We start from the raw sequence: 21129 nt of genomic DNA on the forward strand, positions 1-21129 counted from the left end.
GACAAGTTACATCCCATGACAAAGAGCAGAGATCACATGCAACTAATCAAGGCAAAGGGTTTTATTTGATCTCAAATATAAGTACACGGTGTTATTTTAATATTAAATGCTCCTGAATGAAAATGTGACCTCTTGCCATCTTTAACCTAGGTGCATGGACGTCATAGTGTTGTTTACAGGAGTACTGATGGGTGAGTGTGTGCGGAAGGGAGATTAGTAGCTATGTTGATAGTTGTTTGAATGTATGTATGTATTTATGGGTTAATGTAAATTAGTGTGTGTTATTAAAGTATATCTGAGGTGTTTGCACTGACACTGCAGGACTTTCAGCACTTATCTGAGTTAGTGCCTGTGTGTAACGTTTTTAGTTCTTTTGTGACAGTGTTGGTTGAACGAGTGTGTGGTGTGGGATAATGGCAATAATGATGGGTGCGTGTGTGTGCGTGTATGTGTGTGTGTGTGTGTGTGTGTGTGTGTGTGTGTGTGTGTTAAAGCCAGCAGTGTGTTCTGAAAATAACAGCAGTCCTGATGACTTGTATAGGTGTATGAGAATGTGTGTAGGGCAGTCACAGCAGTCAGAGTGTGTGTGTGTGTGTGTGTGAGAGAGAGAGAGAGAGAGAGAGAGGGCAGCACTGCGGCAGCAGTGATTTATGGCCTGTGCTGGAGTCTCAGTGTCATGGTTGAGAGATTCTGCCTTTCTGCTGGTCTCAGCATAATAGCCTTGCTTTCTCTCTCTGTCCCTTGTTCACTCACTCCCTATTTCCTTCAACCAATAAAACGCTTAAAATACAATTACTGACCCAGACGCCACACTAAAGCGTTAATGTTTACCCAAAACGACTTTGATTCAGAAATATCACCAAATGATATTGATTGTTTAATGCAGCGCATATTTCATTTTACCAGCTTCCTGCTCTGTCATATTCCTGCTGTTTCACTGCTTTGTTCCCTCTCCCATCCTCACACTCTCTATTCTCCCGTCTCTCACACTGCTCCGGCACTGCTCCTCTTAGGATAAAAGGAAGCATCAAACTGATCCATTTCCTTGGCTCATTTGCATTAAATACATGAACTTCAGTTTCTTTTTCACCACATTTCTTCATCACCTTATTCTATGTTTCTGACCTCCTCGAATACTGAAGCAGGTGTAGTTCCATTCGTCAGGCAGCGCATTCAAACTCGGCAAACAAGGCAAAAAGAAAAACTTGTCCCAAGGAAAGTGTACAAAAGAAAATACAAATTGATAAGCACGTCTTATGTTAGTAGTAAAACTATGCTGCCTTCATAAAGTAGCACAGAGCAAGAAACTCAATCAAGATATTACATAGTTCATATAAAACAAATGAGAAGCAAGCAGGATTCAAATAGACATTTAATAGTTGTATAATATTGATAATGTGTGTAAAAACCCATCAGAAGTCACGACAGCTGAATTCTGTAAAAACTGCGAAAAATCTCCATCCATCCATCCATCTTTAACCGCTTACTCCTTTTCAGGGTCACGGGGAACCTGGAGCCGATCCCAGGGAGCATCGGGCACAAGGCGGGGTACACCCTGGACAGGGTGCCAGTCCATCGCAGGGCACACAATCACACACACGTTCATACACTACGGACACGCCAATCAGCCTACCATGCATGTCTTTGGACTGGGGGAGGAAACCGGAGTACCCGGAGGAAACCTCCAAAGCATGGGGAGAACATGCAAACTCCGCACACACAGGGCCGCGGGAATCGAACCCCGACCCTGGCGGTGTGAGGCGAACGTGCGAAAAATCTCATTTTGACCAAATTATTTTTCCTGCTGATAATATACTTTGACAGATCTACTTTCAGAAAATAAAAATACATTTTACAAAATGAACATGGAAATGCTTTTATTTATTTTTTCAGACCTTGCCTTGTCTATCTGTCTGAAAATCACAGTGGAAAATGAGACAAACAAAAATCCTTGCTATCCAAGTTGGCTTTTCCCAGAATTTGGTCATGTTTGTGGAGAGCCACATGCTATAGTGAAACAAACCAGTCATCAGTTCAGTTTGAACAGTGTGTAACTCTGACACACAGTGGGCTGTAATCCTGAGACAGCGTTGTTCCCCCAGGCAGCCACTGAAGATGTAGGATCTCCGTGCAGCGGATGGGCGGGTGTGTGTGACGCCAGACATTTAGCAAGTGCTCATTTGTGCTAATGCGGATTGTGGATGTAGTCTGCTCTTGGCTACAGCTAATGGGATGTGATGCACTTTAAAAACTTTTTAAAATGTCTAAATTCTTGCTAGGTAAGTGTGCTATTCTCCAAAATTGAATCATGTTTTTGGATAGTCGCATGCCATAATGAAACATACATGAGTGCAATCAATTATATTTTTAATCAGATCAAAAATATCTGTGCTGATCCAGCGCTGTCACATCATCAAAACAGAGAAAAGTGCTTATAACACTGCACTTATGACAGCAGACAAAGGTTTCAAAATTCTAACAAGACCTAAGAAGTAGTCATTCGTAACAGGCCAACAGAACTGTCTCAATTAATGTGACTACCGCACCAATGATCAGTCTAGTGAAGAGACAATAGACCTGTGTTTAAATATTGCAAGTGAATTTTACCTACATTTATGGCATTTGGCAGACACTCTTCCTTATCCAGAGGGACTTACATTTCTCAGTGTTTTTAAAACAACTGAGTTGAGGGTTAAGGGCCTTGCTCAGGAGCCCAGCAGTGGCAGCTTGCCAGTTGTTGTTGTTTCAGATGCTCCCGTTTGGGGTCGCCACAGTGGATCATTGGTCCGCATATATGATTTGACACAGGTTTTACGCCGGATGCCCTTCCTGATGCAACCCTACCATTTTATCCAGGCTTGGGACCGGCACAGGCTGTAACCCAGTGCCACCAGGGGAGTGGCAGCTCGACAGTACTAGTATTTAAACTCACAAAATTCAAAACCAATGCTGTCAACTAGAGATGCACCGATACTAAATTTCTCAGCCGACACTGATCACCGATTAATCAGAGTGATATCAACCGATACCGATAACCGATACCGATAGTTCTGAGTTTTATACCTTCTTTTAAATTAATAATAATTAATTCCACATTTCTGAAGGAAATGCAAATAAAATCTTTATTCTCTCCATTTCAACAAGTTGTTTCACAGTAACTGATCTCATAATCAGAAAACACATTACTCTAATTAATATTAACGCATGAACTAAATTCTGAAGATTTCTTAACTTATTGAATGTTAGTAATTCATATTAACATTGACTGAATTCTAAAAAACCTCCTGTTAGTCTCACATTCACTCACCACAAACACAAGCATTTCTACTTCATCACAGAACATCAAACTGATAATATATAATATAAACTTTTTATATGTTAACATTAACTGGATAAGAAATCTACAATTTTATAAATATATTTTTCTGTGCAATATATACTACTTTTTTGTCAATTCATCTTCATTTAAATCTTTCAACAGTGTACCGGCGCTTTAATTCAGTGCGAGCAGCTCAAGCAGCGTGACAAAAAAAAATAAATTAGATATATATAGACTTGACGCCGAAACTCGCGCTTCACTGCTGCTGTAAAATTTTATCAGTGCAGAGATTACAGAGTTTACAAACTGCAGTTTTGTCGTCAGTCCACACAAGAGACATCATCTTTACACACAGCACGAAATCCATCTGTTTTCCCGCCCTCTTTTGAGTAACAGGATATAATTGGATGTTTTTAAACTATCGGCCTATAACCAATAATGTGAACAATTGCCTTGATTGGCCGATACCGATATATCGGTGCATCTCTAGTGTCGATGGCAAAAAGTCTAGTCCTCCTAGTTACTAATTTTATGCCTGAAACAACTTACATACATACATACATACATACTTCAAACAGGAAAGAAGCTATTAAAGGACAACTGTCAGACATTTGACCTTGCTGTGACCCTGTTTGGGTCAATTCCAAAGTCTAACCAGCTCTCCTGCTCGTTACAACGATGATAATTACATATAAATCCTACATGTATTCAACCAATCGTTCTTAGGCATCATGCTAATGAGAATCTCAGATGGACTCACAGACAACCCAGTGGCAGAGGCATAGCAATTTGTCACTGATTTGCCATAAGTAGATTAGGTTATAAATGTAGAGGTGGGTGGGGGGGGAATTGTGGCGGTGGAATGTTTTTAAATTTTGGGGTAGCCATATATGAAAAGGTGAGAACTTTAATTGTCATTGATCTAGCAAAAGAGAAATGTTATTTCAGTATTTCAGCTTAGGAGCGCCCGTATCTTACAGAACAATATTATCAGATTCAGCATAAAAGTTGGAGCTTTGGAGTCTGTATGAGCAGCGTGTACAGATGAGGAGGTGAGAGAGCTGGGCTCTTTAGGTGGTGGGAGGGTTAATTCCCACTGGTGCCACTATCAGTAGGTAGTCAGTAGCGAAATGTAGGAAACCATAAACCAAAGTGAAAATCAACATGAAGTTTAAACAAACAAACACACAAAAAAAAAACCCCAGACGTGCAATTCAAAATAAATCTCGCTTGCTCCTGAAGAGCACATGTTAATAATTAAGATTAATTTGAAAGTGGTTGTACATTAAACGCTATAGTAGTACTGTAGAGCTCTACAGGAAAGCATGGAAGCTGATGAGGCAGCAGCAGTTCATTTTGTGTGCTGTTGTTTGAAAATACACACACCATGAAGCATAATGTATCATCAGAATCATTATACTGCCAGAGGTCTGTCACATACACTGCCAAAAATGCTGCAGTGTGATATTTTACAACATCTCAGTTGTAAATACAGCTATTAAGAGGGCATGTGTGTGTGATCACGCTCCAACCCATTATACACAGATAAAAGAGATGCGTAATTAGATTATGTAACGCTAATTGAATTTCGGTATAATTACATATTGCTATGTTTGTCTCCCTGCTTCACGTCTGTGAGCGAGTGGTCACCTACCTTTCTGAAAACGAAAGGCTCTTCGTTGTAGGCTGGGTTCAGGCCGTTGTTCATCACCATGCGGGTGCGAAACTCTTTGCGGATGGTGTCGGTGGGAAGGCCGTACATATCCACTTCGACATACGTGCCGATCTTCTTATCAGATAAAAACTGACCTGAGAACACCTGACACAGGCAGATATACAATATACATAACAGTCAACAGAATCAGGAATGCCAATAAAAGATCTAAAATCGGATCCAAGAACAGTTATGAATGATAAATATAAACAAATACATGTAAATAGCTCAAGTAGCAGACAATCAGTATTGCTTAGTGGCTGTAAGCGTTTACTGGAGGTATACAGTGCCCTCTATAGGCCAGAAAGTCTCACCTGAACACTGCAGGTAGCAGCGATGACACCGTCCACTGGTGTCTCAGAGAACGGGTCAAACATCCTGTCAGAGCGCCGCATGAAATCTGGCTTCAACAGGAACCTGCATGACATATGCACACAAAGCAGAAACTCACCTTTCTCTACTGCTACAGCCCACACACACACACACACACACACACACACACACATGCACCAGCTCTAGCTAAAAAGATGGCTTTCTAGGTTTTCTTACTACACTTTAAGCCATTTAACCTTTATCAGTCACAGTCATATTAAGTGAAAAACTATTCCCAGTCATTTGACACCTTTTTAAATAATGTGGACCCATGGTTCTTCAAATGGGGTCTGTGAAATAGTCAGAGGGTGTGGAAATAAATTATAATAAAATTCTAATTATATTATGGTGTTGCCATCACATTTTATATATCAATATATTCAGTTTTTAGACCACTGCCCAGTATTAGTATAGTATTCCTAATAAAGTGCTCAGTGAGTGTACATTACAACACTGTATAACATGTATGACTTCTGTGGGTGGAAAGATCAATTATAAAAAGCTCTTATAGCTCAAATATGATTATTATACATGGTTTCCTAAAGGGACTAATACTAATTATATCACAGTGCTGTTGAATGTTGTTGATTCATTTTCTATAACAGCACAGCTCAAACGGTAGGTAATTAATATGCTCTTCTAATATGCTTTCTATAGTAGCATCTCGCTGATTATTTTCCTTTAACAGCATGCCCCATTGTATTTGACTCGGATTGCATTCATACAAATCTGGGGTCCTTGGAAATTGTTTACAGTGGAAATGGTGCCTAAGATTCGAAAACCCCCTGATATAGACCATTATTATTCTGTTGAAGCATTTTACTAATGAATATAGAGTAAAAATCAAAGCTACCATGTTTACAAGGATGACAGGCTGAACAACCATTTAAGGCAGGTGGTAATTATTTGTCAGATTAATTGTTTGGGAGAAGATTAATGACTGGAGATTTTCCCATTATAAACCCCATGAATCATCAAACACAAGAACACACTTGCGCACACACAAAACAATCATGTCGACAGCACCCCTGTTCCTAACGATGGGCGCTCTTCAACATTTCTGCAGTGCAGAGGAAAATTAGGCCTGGCAGAACAGTGTGTAACTCTGACACACAGTGGGCTGTAATCCTGAGAGAGTGTTGTTCCCCCAGGCAGCCACTCTCGATGGAAGATCTCTGTGCAGCGAATGGACGGGTGTGTGTGTGAGGCCCGACATTTAGCAAGTACTCATTTGTGCTAATGCGGATTGTGGATGTGGTCCGCCCTTGGCTACAGCTAATGGGATGTGACACTCTTTAATTGATGAATGTGCCAGGACGAGGGCGCTACACTCACCCACATGCACCGTTGTACTCAAACTTCCCCTGGTTCAGCTGCATAGCCAAATCTGCAGATACACAGAAATGAAAAAAGGCATAATAAGCTTTCTCATCCCACTCTTAGTTCTGCTAAAACAAATGTCCTAGTACTAGTATTCAATTGCAGTGTAGCCTGGGATGGTTATAAGACCTCATTAAGCACCATCTTTCATTATATTTTTTGCAAGTCATGCTGCATTTGAGTGGTGTTTCCTATTTAGAAATGATATGCCAAGCAGGAAGATTTACGAGATGTAAAATATGACTTCACTTGACAGTTTTTGGGAATATCTTCCAATAAAGCATCCAGAGTAGAAAAGCTGTACTGTGTTTACTAAATTACCATCTGTGCATCTGAACGTAGCATACAATCATTAAGGTAGCATCACTCTGACTGCATGAATCACAAAACCGCATGGTATCCTCCGTTGAACGATGTGTTTGGAAAATCTGTCTTCTCAGATCCAAGAAATACTATTGCACTTAGTTTCCACAGGCGCCGCCTGCTCTCCGTGGATTAACCAGAGATTAATCTTCTTCCTAGTCGTTCTCTCTTGGCGCCTCTTTCATGCTTTCCTTCTCTGTCAGTTCAGCATTCGGCAGCTTCACAGGAGCCATATGTCCTTCCACAGGGCATCTGCTAAAACAACATGCTCCCTCATGTATGGAGTCTTTTGGCATGTTATGGCTTGCTGTGTGTTTATTCAGCCTCTCTTGGCACATTTAAACCACTACAGTTGCATCGTCTTTCCATTAATATTGTTAGATGTTAATTATACATATAGATGGATGCATCACGTATGCTTAGTTTGTGCAGTTGCTGGTGTTGCAGAATTTTGGAAAATGAATTCCACATGTCAGCTCCAGAACTATTGGCACCCTTAGGAAAGTTAAGGAATAAAAAAATTACGAAAAAAAAATGCAGTTACTTAACCTTGAATTTTGTGTAATCTTCATTTGTCAATATAACAGCGATGAGTCGTCTCCTACAATGCCCGACGAGACTGGACAATACAGAGCAAGAAATCAGAAACCACCACTCAATAAAGAATTTCTCGGGAGTCCTCTCTTGTGAACGCTCCTCGTCATGTCAGTTCACAGATTTTCAACATGGTTTAGGTCAGTAATCTGGAATGGCCATGTTCAAATCTTTTTGAGTGGATTTGGACATTTCTGAATCACTATCCTGCAGGAAAGCTCCAACTATGACCCAAGTGTACCTTCTTGTCAGAGGCAGAGATTTGCATTTAAAATCTCCTGGTACTTTATGGAGTCCATGAAGTCCATGTATGCTAACATGGTTCCCAGGGCCTTTGGAGGAAAACAGCCCCACAGATACGTCCACCATACTTAACAATGGGGGTCAGGATATTGTCTGTATAACCATCCATATTTTATGCCAAACACACCCAAATGTTTGCTGTCAAAAAGCTCTAGTCTTTTTTTTTTTTGTCTCATCTGATTATAGAACCTGGTACCAGTCAAAGTTCCAGCAGTGTCGAGAAAACTCCAGGTGTCTACATTTGTGGTTGGATGAAAGAAGAAGCTTCCTTCTGGCATGCAGTCCAAATAGTTTATTGGAATGGATATGTCTATTTGTAGATTTGAAGAGTTAGTGACACCAAGATGGCAAATTTTAATTTATTTTTATTTTTTATAGATGCTTATTAATAGTCCAAACAGTGGATATTGGTATGTACATGAATGTAGCTCTTTTGTAGCTGTTGTCTGAAGGTCAATACACTTCTGACTTCATTTGAGGATTGTCTGATCTTCTCTATAATGACAAAGGAAAAGTGGTCTCTGTCACCTTATATTTATAGCCGATGGATGACCACTTAAGGGTAAAAAAAAGAAAAAAAAAGAATATGAGTTTGTTAAAAATATATTTTTGACAATTATTTTCTTAGAATAAATTAACTTCAATTAAATGTTAAATGTCTGTCATATGCTCAGTGAGAGATTAAACTAATAAACCACAGGCATTTTTTCATAGCCCATGTTCCTCATGGTGTTAATAATTCTAGAGATGATTGTAAAACCTCCAGATGTACAAAGTGTACACAGATGAAAATGTAAATGCGTATAGTGAGGTATAATGCCTTAGGCTGGACTGGCAATGCCTTTGTTTACTTTCTTTATGCATTTCTTTATGTATAAATAATGCAGCTGAAACAATAAATCTACTGATATTCCGAGATAATATAAATAAATATATTCAGAACATGTCCTATCTGAAGCTCTTTACAAGACACACTGCATTTCGTCTCTCATGCTTTTTTGTCTATTTGTATATCTAGATGAAACATGCACATTCGTTGGCCATGTTCTATAACAGTATGTGATATGTTCTTGCTCAGTCAGTGGTGGGGGTGCTGTGGCAGTGCCCCGGGGCAGAGCCGTACCTGGAGTCTGAAAGTTCAGAGACACCATCTGGCACCCAGCGTTCCAAAAGATCTGAGGCATGTAATTACTGGAGTCCACACGGCCTCCTTTGGGGTAGATCCGGCTCATCTGTCGCTTGTTGTAGCTGTACATTGGCCGATGAGGAAAAAGGCACATAGGGAGGTGCATGCAAATGGCCAGAAGAGTTATTTATAATCCAGAACAACAGGGGTCTGAGCAGTATTCCCAATGGAGAGATTGGCAGCTAGAGAAGAACAAGAGAGGCCTTATGGGTTTAAATGTGAGAGTAAATAGTCTATTTGACTTGCTTGGCCAGAGAAGAACTAAAATGGTCTTACTATAAAGAATTAACGGTACACTGATCAAACGGATTTCATTATTTTGCTGTCTACAGCGTTCGTCTTTATTTTCTAGCAGTTAATAAAAATGAAGGATTGCATTGTAATCAAATTCAAACGTTTTGGAATGAGTCTGTTTTGGAATACTTCTTAGTGTGTAAATGAGGTAGAATTAGCATCCATGTCCTTTGTAGAAATCATACTTTTCGAAGCAAAAGGATACTTCACGAACTCAATGGCATTGGTTTTTAGGTAGCCGAGACCAACAGACTCATTAAAGGACGACATGTTGTGATGGATATTTTTCTCTGAAAAAAGCCAACAGAAGAGAATTTTAAAATGCGATGAGCTATCCCCAGTAAAAATGTAATCTACTAATATGACCACAATCATTAAAACAAACTAAACAACAAGTCTTTTTGGCACTAGGTGTTCATTTTTACCCTCTGCGATCTCAAAGCTCTGAAACTTGACCGGCTGGGCGTAGTTCACCATGGCAGAAAGATAAGGGTGGATGTTGGTTGTGGCTCCTTCATACTTATACGAGGCAATTAGCTGCTGCTCAGCATCTGCATCCTCTGCCGTATCTGCACCCTGAGGCAAAACACATTTATATTTATTTGTTTAGCAGATGTTTTTAACCAAAGTGACTTTGAAGCAGAAGACAATCCGAGCACAGAAGTTTCCACCAATTGTCCAGAAACCAGTACAACACAGTAGTAGGTTAAAGGAACCAAATGAGATGAGACTTTAGGATTTCAGCTTTTATTTCATGGCATGTACATCCAGATGTGTTAAACAACATAAAACATAAAACCTTTTGTATCAGACCACCTAATTTTTAGGCAAGCAAAAGCATAGACTCAAAACTGTGGCTCGTCTCAGGATTTCTTTGCGAATTCCAATCTGGCTTTCCGTTTCTTACTGCTGATGAGTGGTTTGCGTCTTGTGGTATGGCCTCTATTTTTCTGAACGGGGGACTGTGATGCCTTCACCCCTGCCCTGTGGAGGTTGGTGGTAATGTCACTGACTGTTATTTTGGGATTTTTCTTCACAGGTCTCACAATGTTTCTGTCTTCAGCTGTTGTTTTCCTTGGCCGACCCATGCGGTGTCTGTTGCTCAGTACACCAATGATTTCTTTCTTTCCCAGGACATTCCAAATTGTCACATTGGTTATGCCCAGTGCTTGTGAAATGCCTCTGATTGATTTTCACTCTTTTCTCAGCTTCAAAATGGCTTGCTTTTCGCCCTAGACAGCTCTCTGATCTTCATAACTTATCCTTTTAAACAACAAATGCAGTCTTCACGGGTGAAACCGAAGGCTAAAACAAAGAGTAGATGTTCTGAGCTATTTATGGTTTAAACAATCAATCTAACAGGACACACCTGAGTAACAAGAAACAATATTTTTGCTCACCTTCAAATTGTTGTGGTCTGATACAAAATGTGCTATGTTCTATGTCATTTAACAAATCTACATATAAATATCAAGAAATAAAAGCTGAACTTCTAAACTCTCTTCTCATATTCATCTTTTGAATTTCAAGTCCAAATGTCTACAGCAAAAACAAATGAATTGGCCTTGCTGTTCCAATAGTTTCGGAGGGGACTGTATTTTCCTCTATAAACAGCAGTGAAAAGGCTAAAATATTCAACCTTCTTCTTGTTATCAAGATCTGAAGCCTCTGACACATCAGTTGCATCTGCTTCTGTTGCCTCTGAAGCCTCTGTGGTCTCGTCATCAGGAATCTGAGGGAAGACCGTTAAGAGGAAAGACAGGATTCAAATAATCTTCACCTGCAGCAGGTGCTTAGGTAAGGATGTCCAAAAACAAACGCACCTTGTCCTTCTTGACACTGTTTTCATGCGTGTTGTGTTCACTGGGCTCTTCTGAGGAGATGTTGTTGCGAGTTTTTGTCTCCGCATTGATGTCTTTACTGTCTGCTGTTGAGAAAGTGAACAATCTGTATTGACTGACTGTTAAGTGTACGGTTGAATATTTCCACAGTGAATGGTATTATACTACAGCACTGTTGAATTCTCAATTCTTATTGGTCAGAAGGTGTTTTTCTGTAACAGCAGCTCTGACTGTAATTCCAAACACAGCTCTATATCAATCTGCTCCTTCTAATGTTATTGTTTCTATAGTAACAGTTTGCACGGGTATTGTAGATGCTTCATATAAATGGAATAACAAAACTGTGTAATCATTGATAGAGCTAAGATTTTTTGTGTGAGATGTTTAATATTTATGGAAGGAGTCTCCAGTGTCAGTGTTTTGTAACAGTCAGAGGTAAACCTGTAACTGTTTTAAGTTTTCCCCACACAGGAAAGTCGTTAGGACGGAGGGTCTTGAGTTCAAAAGATTGAAAAAAGTGAAGCCGGTGATGAAACAACTGTTTATAACTGCTATAACTAAAGTGATAACACAAACCTGTTTATCTGACATGTCATAAAATTTTATATAACAACCAGATACAAAGTTTTATGTGGTACAAGTGGAATAAAATATTTTGGGCATGCTATACAACTCTGCTTCATGATTCCACATCACTCCACTCTCCATGGATTATTTTATATTATATATATATATATATATATATATATATATATATATATATATATATATATATATATATATATATTCTTTGCATAATGCATTACTATACAGTTAAAAATGATAAAAATAAAAATAAAAAGGTGAAGTGTGGGTATTTATGAATTACAATGCAAAGTCAGACTGCGGTGTCTGATTTATAGAGTAATTGGCTGCTGTATTGTGCAGTAGCTGACCGTTCTCTATGTCTTCTTCATTTTCATCCTCTCCCGCCTGTACACTCATCTCTCCTGCCTCCATGTGTCTTTTAAATGACTCCAGTTGCTCTGTTTCACACATACACACACATGTCAATTTTTTTGGCTGTTGGCAATACCGTCGGCATAAACATATGAAAAGATACAAAACGTGGGAGTTGTTTCACTACAGACATCTTGAAGTGATGCAAATGTGTCCAAGTGGACATGGAGAAGGATAAGAACCTTCTACCACAGTTTAAAATTTTTTTTTTTTAACAATGTCAAAATACAAGTTGAAAAACACACTGGTACGTACTCTGTTCCACTTCTGGCTTTAAGCGTTTGTTTTTTATGAGAATTTTTCTCTTGAGGTCGTTTGGAGAAGGTAGGGCACGCCCAGCCTCGATCTATAAAGGAAGAACAGAAAGGCATTTATATTGTAGACATTTATATTGTAGTGATAATTCTTTAACACATCCTGACAAACTCAATAAATAAAAAAAGATCCACATTTTCCAGCAAGTGACCCAATATTCAATGCAATCTTGTAATGGGGTGGAACGCTCTCTGCAGAAAACTGAAAGTCTACAGGATCAGGATTTTCATATGACAATTACAGCATTTTACATTTGTGAAATAATATAATGCAAAAAAAAAAATAAAAATAAAATATATATATATATATATATATATATATATATATATATATATATATATATATATATATATATATATATATAAAGAAAATTTACATCAAAAAGAAATGAGGTAAGAATGCAAACTACTTTTTTTTTTTGTCATCATTAGCAAAGTCTTGCTATGATTACATGATTATACCTCCAATGAAGAGCCCTAATAAATGTTCTATAAATGTACCATGGCACACACTCTAGGTCTTTGATAGATCGTGTGTGAGTGATGATTCAGAAGATCACGTACTGGGAAGCCCTCCAGTGGCTGTTTGAGTAACAGGTCTCCGAAGATATCCTCACAGTACTTTGCCATCTTATACTGCTGAGTTTTACTGAAACATCACAACATGGCATTGAACACATGACAGAACATTCAATTAAACACAAATCTCAGGGGGAAAAAAGCACCATGTCAAAACTATACTTAGCTTATATAATATCCCTAAAAATGATAGAAAACTTGGGTGGAAAAAGAAAAAGTTTATTTGGCTGAAATCACTGGGCTAAACTTACCTGCAATGGTTTTCAAATGAAAGAATAACGGGGTAGTCCGATGTCACAAAAGCTGTCTCTTTAATAGCCTGAATTACATCCTGTAAATAGTACAAAGGCAAGCTGAAGATGAATTACCCTATGCATTTATTATCCTTTATTTATTCAAGCGGAATACAATTAACCCACACCCTGAGGCACTTTATTTGTAGTAAACAGTAATAAATCTGATGCTGAACAGCGTCATACCTTAATAATTGCAGCTATATATGCCTTGTATATCAGCCCTGTTCAGGTACTTTATTTAGCTAAAGCTAAATAATGAATAATTATGTCATTTTCTTACTATATGAATAATTACTGCTAAAAAGTAGTTACGTCCTGCGTTGTTTAAATCTTGAGATGTGAGTGTGGCGTGTTCTCACTTTGAAGAGAATGTCAGTACACATGGCCTTCCCGTGGGTAATAATGGGTTCTTGATCCTCTCCTTTTCCATCCCAGCAGTCTAACTCCACACACCTGAGCACACACACACACACACACACACACACACACACACACACACACACACACACACACACACACACACAAATATTAAATATGGATGACAAAAACTAACACAGAGTACACTGCTTCACCCTAGGCTTATGATTCCATAGTAAGATTCCACAAACACAATTACGCCAGGTGTCAATAACCTACATGCACCCATTGTTACCATGGACACTTCACAATGTTGTTACTACCACTGAGTATCATGTGAAAGGAAAGGAAGCTGCCATGGTAGTGAACATTTTCTTTCAAAATGTCTCATCTTACTACCAGCTCAGGACTGTATGTGCGGTCCAACTAAACAGCAAATGAATCAAAAGTACATGATTCAGACTCCACAAACAATCTAATATGTTTAAAGTGGCCTTACAAAAAAATAAATAATTCAATTCGGAGTCTTTAAAGATTCTTCAGTTGTCCCATTGGGCTATCCCTTAAAGGTTCCTTATAGAACCCTACAACAGTTTCCCAATCAGAAAGGGTTCTGAAGTAGATCCAGTGTAGGCTATGATCTTTTAACACACAATGAAGCCCTTGAAGTTCTCTTTTTCTAAGACTGTACAGTTTCGTTTGTCACATTTTCTCACTTGCATAGTTATAGTTAAGCCATTGGCACAAAAAGGACAAGTTAATTATATTGCTACACACTGTAATTGTGATATTCCTTGTGTGTGTGTGTGTGTGTGTGTGTGTGTGTGTGTGTATATATATATATATAAAAGAAAACCAGAGCGTCCACTACATCTCATAATCTCATACAGTAGTTAATGATCTGGGTGCATTGGACAAACTGGTTTGTTAAAGTGCTCATTTGCATATTGTTAGTCTTCTGTGATATCGGTATTGCAAAGGCACATATTGCGATCATGATTAACAAACTGTACATGAGTAGCTAACATAAAGAAATCTGGCATGTAGCATCTGTAAATTCATAACTAAGTAACTAACAGTTTTCTAATCATCTTAATAGCTAATTCTTAATAGCTTCAGTTTTTATCTTAGATGATAAACAATTTATTGTGACCTGAGTGCTAGAAATGATGAATTTGAATGAAATTGCTGTAATTAAATGGTTGCATAAGGCAGATAATAGAGTAGTATTCAATACAATACAATGTAATATAATTAAATAGTGATAAAAATGGTTATGTAAATTGTTAGATGAAAGTGAAATATTGATATCTGTATGAACACACTGGTGTTTACCTGCATCCAGAAAGCAGCACCTGTCGGTACATTTCCACTGACGATTTGCCCCCAAACTGTCTGCCTGTCAGGTACGTGTTGTGTGAGGAGCTGATTAAGTAGTGTGCTAGTGGCTGGTCCATGTCCTGACACAGGTCCAGGCGGTCCAAAAACACAGGAGCGTTCTCATCCGACATCAAGTACCGGCAGAAACCATCGCTGGACATAAGGCCTGGAGTGGGGAGGCATTTGAGGGGTGGGGTTTGGGGGATGGTAGGGGAATGCATAATTCCTTCATATATCTGCATTAATATTGTTATTTATTTCACCTGTTCACCACTACACACACTTCCATAAGATCACAGCTTGTAATACTGTAGTTCACCACAAGATGGAAGCATATAATCACTTTGTGAGCAAACATGTTTCATGCCATGTTTCATGCCATGTTAGATCATATATATATATGATTTATATATATATGATTTATATGTTTCTTTCAGCCTTTCTTTCTCTGATTGAAGCAGTCACCTTTCTTCTTTAGGTCCTCATCTCTCTCGTACTTCTCAATGATCTGCATGACTCGTTTGGGGTCGTAGAAGGGGAACAGGATCTCATTCAGCCGTGGGTCCCGCTGGTTCTACATACAGCATAGTGAAGTCTTATTAGCATCGCCCTCTCAAGCATGAGAACATCATCATAGCCTGCTTCACAAGTCATTAAGCTCATTTACAACCTTTAAAAAAAAAAGCTACTTATGTACATACTACAAGAATGGCATAAATATTCTACTTAATTGAAGAGCTAGATGAATCAAACTACCAAGTGGGTACTGGGAACATTGGGTGGTGTTTGACATGGAAAAGCAGTGCCGACACTTAACACAGGTAAAGAATGGAAGAAGCAAGTCAGTTTATACAGTAAAGTGAATTTGACACTGCCAGTGACCCATATCTAGGATAACCCATTTCAGGCACACTCAGGGTTAGAAGGGCTGATGCATTTGCAGAGACATGGATACAAAAATGCATGCATATGCAGCCAGGAAGTAAGCAAACACAGAGACAGAAAGCAAATGCAACATCTGGAACAATGGAGCAGCCCAGCCCTGATGGTAGCCATGACTACATGAGACAGGTTGCCGGGATTGGCGGGGAGGAAATGAAGTAGCAGGGAAAACTGGATAAGCGACCACACAGAGAAGTTAATGAATGATAAAGAGCTTACTTCATTCAGAAAGGTGACTAACTGGTCTACTGTTAAATAATCACTTTTGTCCCCATTGCTGCAAAGAAATTAATTGAAAGAAATCTGTTACATTAAAATGAACAACGAATGACGAGAGGATTAGTTATTACAACGCACTATACACTCATAGCTTTCAGAGCACTGATACGTGTTTTTGAACATTTCTTTGTTTACATATGTTAGTTGAAACATTAAGGATTAACGTTGAACTGTTAAAGCAGGTTAGGTTCCTTTAAAGGAGTTAGCATAGCAAAGACATTGAACCTCAATACCTAATGTTTAATGCTCAATACAGAGAAGTGCAATTAGAACGTCTAGACCTGAACATCACAGGCATCCATACAAACTAACACTTTAAATGGAAATAAGAGTGACCACGCTATAGCGCCACTACAGTGCATTACAGAACGGGGAACATATTTGACTCGGCAGTGAAAATTACACAAACCACCACAAGCGTGCTTATGTTTTTTTTTTGTTTTGGACCTACATCTTTTTGAAGAGTTCCTCAATATCTGTGCGCGGGCATATTTTCTGAGTGAGTGCATAGAAGACGTCAAAGGTGAACACAGAATGGTCAATTTCGTCATTCTGTAGGGGGAGAAACAGACAAAGCTGACTCGTTCGCTATCTTTAGAGAAATAAAGCTCCGTAATCTTTGGGTCTACAATGCAATAGAGGAAAATGTATATAAACTTTAAAGTCCCCATGAAAGTTTTGTGGCTTTTAGTATGAATATTTTAGCCTTAAGGTTATCTATACGCTAGTGCGCTCCAAAACAATGACGAAATTCACATTTAGAAGACGTATGCATTCGAAATTTACAGTCTCTCTCTACCACCAGTATGGATCAACAATTTCGATGACATCATTCTCATGCAATTCAGCTTCTCATCAGATTTTCTGTCCAATCAAATTTCTCACGCCCAATATTATACAAATCACATTCCTGAAGCTGGCGTTGTCGAGTAGGAGAAACGGATTCTGAATGTGTCTTTGGCTGTTCGGACGTGCGCGTTTAATTCGGTTTTCCAACAGTAAGTGGAAAAGTGAAATTCATTCACTTAAAATTTTTTCTATTCATTTTTTTTTTTTTTTTTTACAAGTATGGTCTAGCCTGGACTGTGGTAAGCTAGACGCTATTGGTTATTTAAAAAGGGGGGCATAGCCACTCGACATGTCCCGTTCTGACTTCCTGTTTCAGTGGAAATTACATCAACACGTCGAATAACGGTGTGCGTTTCAAGGCACTTCACGGGGACTTTAAATACATTCTGTAGCTGCATCAGAAGTCAGCAGACGTTTATTAAGAGAATTAAAGAAGGAGCACTACCTTCCCACTTGGTAAGCCGAGCTCTTTCAAGGCTTGGAATATTCCTTTCTCAGTTTTGCCCGAGCCAAAAGTCCTTGTGATGCTGCAGGGGGAAAAAAAACAGGATGAGGTCCAATATGAGATCCCTAACACAGACATGTTTTATTTCATTTGCTAAAATCTAAAATCTCTTGTAATATAAACACAATCAGTGGAGCTGAAAGAGCCAGTCCACAGCATACACATGTATGGCTAAAAGAACTTACCCTCGGACTGGGATTTTCCCATTGACATTGGTGAGAAAGCTCAGTTTCATCCAACTGAAAAAGGATTTAAAAACAATGTCACGACTCAGTAGGTACATCTCGTCTCGTTTGCGTATCATGTTCATTTGAAGCCTAAAAGCTTTTTTTTTCTCGTTCTAAAAATTTTGCTCTGCTGTCTGAATGGAAAAGCATTAATGGTTTTCATCATGGTCTCATCTCTAGATGATCTGATCAAATTAGTGAATGTCTACAGCCTGGGGACAGCTAGTCTGTCTTTCCAGAAGAGCTCTCAGAAAGGCCAAGAATAGATATTATCCCATTCTACATTAGTGGGAGACACTTCTAGGTATAGACCATAAAGTACTTAGAAGAAAAAAAACCCCCAACATGTCCAAAAACATATTCACCGTTTAGAGTAAGCTTAATACCTTAGTATTGTTTAATTAAAAGAAAGAAAATAAACACCCTAAAACACATTAAATGTTTATGTTATATATTATATAGATTGTTTGTGAGGTACTGGAAATTATTATTATTATTATATTTATAAGTATATATTCCTTTTGTTGTTGTCTGCTGCTTTGACAACACATAAAACAAAAGACCGAGAGCTTTTTTTTTTCTCTTTAAGTGAAAACAAAAAAAATAGGCAGATGAAACAAGGCCAACTCTATCTTATTACAAAATAAATCTTAGATGCTACTGGTGATCATATGTTAATTATAATGTCATCCAGTGTGACTTTTCTTTTAAATAACTGTTCATATGCCACATGGTTAACAGATGCTGATCTTACTGTGCATCCGGAAAGTATTCACAGAGCTTCACTTTTTCCACATTTTATGTTGTTACAGCCTTATCCTCAAAATTCTACAAACAATACCCCATAATGACGACGTGAAAGAAATTTGTTTGGAATCTTTGCAAATTTATTAAAAAATAAAAAACACAAAAAGCACATGTACATAGGTATTCACAGCCTTTGCCATGACTCAAAACTGAGCTCAGGTGCATCCTGTTTCCACTGATCATCCTTGAGATGTTTCTACAACTTGATACTCAGGCCTGTATGGTAGAGTGGCCAGACGGAAGCCACTACTCAGTAAAAGGCACATGACAGCCCGCCTGGAGTTTGCCAAAAGGCACCTGAAGGACTCTCAGACCATGAGAAACAAAGATTGAACTCTTTGGCCTGAATGGCAAGTGTCATGTCTGGAGGAAACCAGGCACCAGTCATCACCTGGCCAATACCATCCCTTCAGTGAAGCATGGTGGTGGCAGCATTATGCTGTGGGGATGGGAGACTAGTCAGGATCAAGGGAAAGATGAATGCAGCAATGTACAGAGACATCCTTGATGAAAACCTGCTCCAGAGTGCTCTGGACCTCAGACTGGGGCGAAGGTTCATCTTCCAACAGGACAATGACCCTAAGCACACAGCCAAGATAACAAAGGAATGGCTACAGGACAACTCTGTGAATGTCCTTGAGTGGCCCAGCTAGAGCCCAGACTTGAACCCGATTGAACATCTCTGGAGAGATCTGAAAATGGCTGTGCACCGACGCTCCCCATCCAACCTGATGAAGCTTGAGAGGTCCTGCAAAGAAGAATTGGAGAAAATGCCCAAAAATAGGTGTGCCAAGCTTGTAGAAACATACTCAAAAAGACTTGAGGCTGTAATTGGTGCCAAAGGTGCTTCAACAAAGTATTGAGGAAAGGCTGTGAATACTTATGTACATGTGCTTTTTTTTGTTTTTTATTTTGAATAAATTTGCAAAGATTTCAAACAAACTTCTTTCACGTTGTCGTTATGGGGTATTGTTTGTAGAATTTTAAGGAAAATAATGAATTGAATGCATTTTGGAATAAGGCTGTAACATAACAAAATGTGGGAAAAGTGAAGCGCTGTGAATACTTTCCGGATGCGTTAAGAAAGGTAAGGGACCAAACGTTAAGAAGGGTAAGGGACCAAAAAAAAAAAAGAAAGAGTATTCAATAACAATTAAATCTGACATAATAGAACGGCTACTGCACAAGTTTTTACATTTTTAATTTTCCTTGGCTATAAAATGTTGACTAAACTACTGACACACATCAAATATTACACGCAAATTGCTGAACTAACAAACATAAGTAGTGCCAATGCACAACTTTTTAAAAATCAGCCATGAGCCTGGATTTTCAAGTTGATAATGCAACTTATTTTGACTGTCTTGTGTGTCACTTACTGTGTATTGTAATTCCCTGTATATTGTGTATGATATACTGTGTATAACTATTGTATGTTGCATTTTATATACTGTGCGAATTGTGCTTTCTGTTGTCCACTCCAATACCAAGACATACCCCTTGTCCATCTGTACTTGGCGAATAAAAGTTTGATTCTATTGCTATTTCTTCTTGTCCAAATTATACAACTCTTCCTTGTACTGATTTCGACATTATTGTAAAGGGACCTTCAGACCCAGAAATCCCATTAAAAGCTGTATATTTTTAGGTTGGTAACAATCCTGAGTGCTTTGTGTGTGTTTGTTGCTACTTACTGCTTCTTAAGGCAAGTCATTGGACACACGTTGTTTGCCTTGAAGTTGTGAATGACTGATTTCAGCCCGTCCATCCATTTCTGTGAGCAAGCATGCAAACAGAAGCAGGTATTACACAGGACGGCGACCATGAGTGATGTAAATGCTGCTTAGTCGCCGCCAAAAAAGCAAACACTACAGAGGAGATATTCTGTTAACCAGGAGAGAAATGAACGGAGACCAAGCGGCTGGCTTTAGTGTTTACAGAAGGCTTGAGCGGTCCAAGCCTTTGGCTGTGTGAAGGACGGCCGAATGTCCTTGAACAAAGGTTCGTGCCTCTGAGGGAGCACAATAACTAACACTCTCTTTTGTACACCACTTGAAAGGAAATGTTGATGTATTTAAAATGTGTTCACATGTGTTCACCAGAGTAGTGCTTCAAATAGTAGTATCACATCATTCACAATACTGAACAGCACTTATTCTTATGATAGAACAACTGCAGAAAACTGAACGACACAAGCAGGACTTCACTGTATTATTTATGAAGCCAGCT

At 38.8% G+C, this 21129-nt stretch overlaps 1 protein-coding gene across 5 annotated transcripts in view; it reads right to left on the reverse strand.

Annotated features, from left to right (window-relative positions):
- Positions 1-21129, reverse strand: part of LOC108258041 (1-phosphatidylinositol 4,5-bisphosphate phosphodiesterase beta-4) — a 75229-nt gene that overhangs the window by 19972 nt on the left and 34128 nt on the right. For 2 of the 5 annotated variants that reach the window (XM_017456288.3, XM_017456292.3), the window contains exons 8-27: positions 20595-20674; positions 18052-18105; positions 17807-17888; positions 16964-17064; positions 16453-16510; positions 15757-15865; positions 15247-15457; positions 13914-14007; positions 13510-13589; positions 13244-13328; positions 12621-12711; positions 12302-12391; positions 11349-11452; positions 11165-11257; positions 9951-10101; positions 9731-9815; positions 9169-9293; positions 6741-6792; positions 5348-5450; positions 4974-5138 (exon numbers count right to left, since the gene is read on the reverse strand). In XM_017456288.3, the coding sequence (XP_017311777.1) occupies positions 4974-5138; positions 5348-5450; positions 6741-6792; positions 9169-9293; positions 9731-9815; positions 9951-10101; positions 11165-11257; positions 11349-11452; positions 12302-12391; positions 12621-12711; positions 13244-13328; positions 13510-13589; positions 13914-14007; positions 15247-15457; positions 15757-15865; positions 16453-16510; positions 16964-17064; positions 17807-17888; positions 18052-18105; positions 20595-20674 (2013 nt within the window). Of the gene's footprint in view, positions 1-4973; positions 5139-5347; positions 5451-6740; positions 6793-9168; positions 9294-9730; positions 9816-9950; positions 10102-11164; positions 11258-11348; positions 11453-12301; positions 12392-12620; positions 12712-13180; positions 13329-13509; positions 13590-13913; positions 14008-15246; positions 15458-15756; positions 15866-16452; positions 16511-16963; positions 17065-17806; positions 17889-18051; positions 18106-20594; positions 20675-21129 lie in introns of all 5 variants that reach the window. The other 3 variants (XM_017456286.3, XM_017456289.3, XM_017456287.3) reach the window with 2 other exon arrangements.

The sequence above is a fragment of the Ictalurus punctatus genome, chromosome 25 (assembly GCF_001660625.3).
Source record: "Ictalurus punctatus breed USDA103 chromosome 25, Coco_2.0, whole genome shotgun sequence".
NCBI classification, from domain to species: domain Eukaryota; kingdom Metazoa; phylum Chordata; class Actinopteri; order Siluriformes; family Ictaluridae; genus Ictalurus; species Ictalurus punctatus.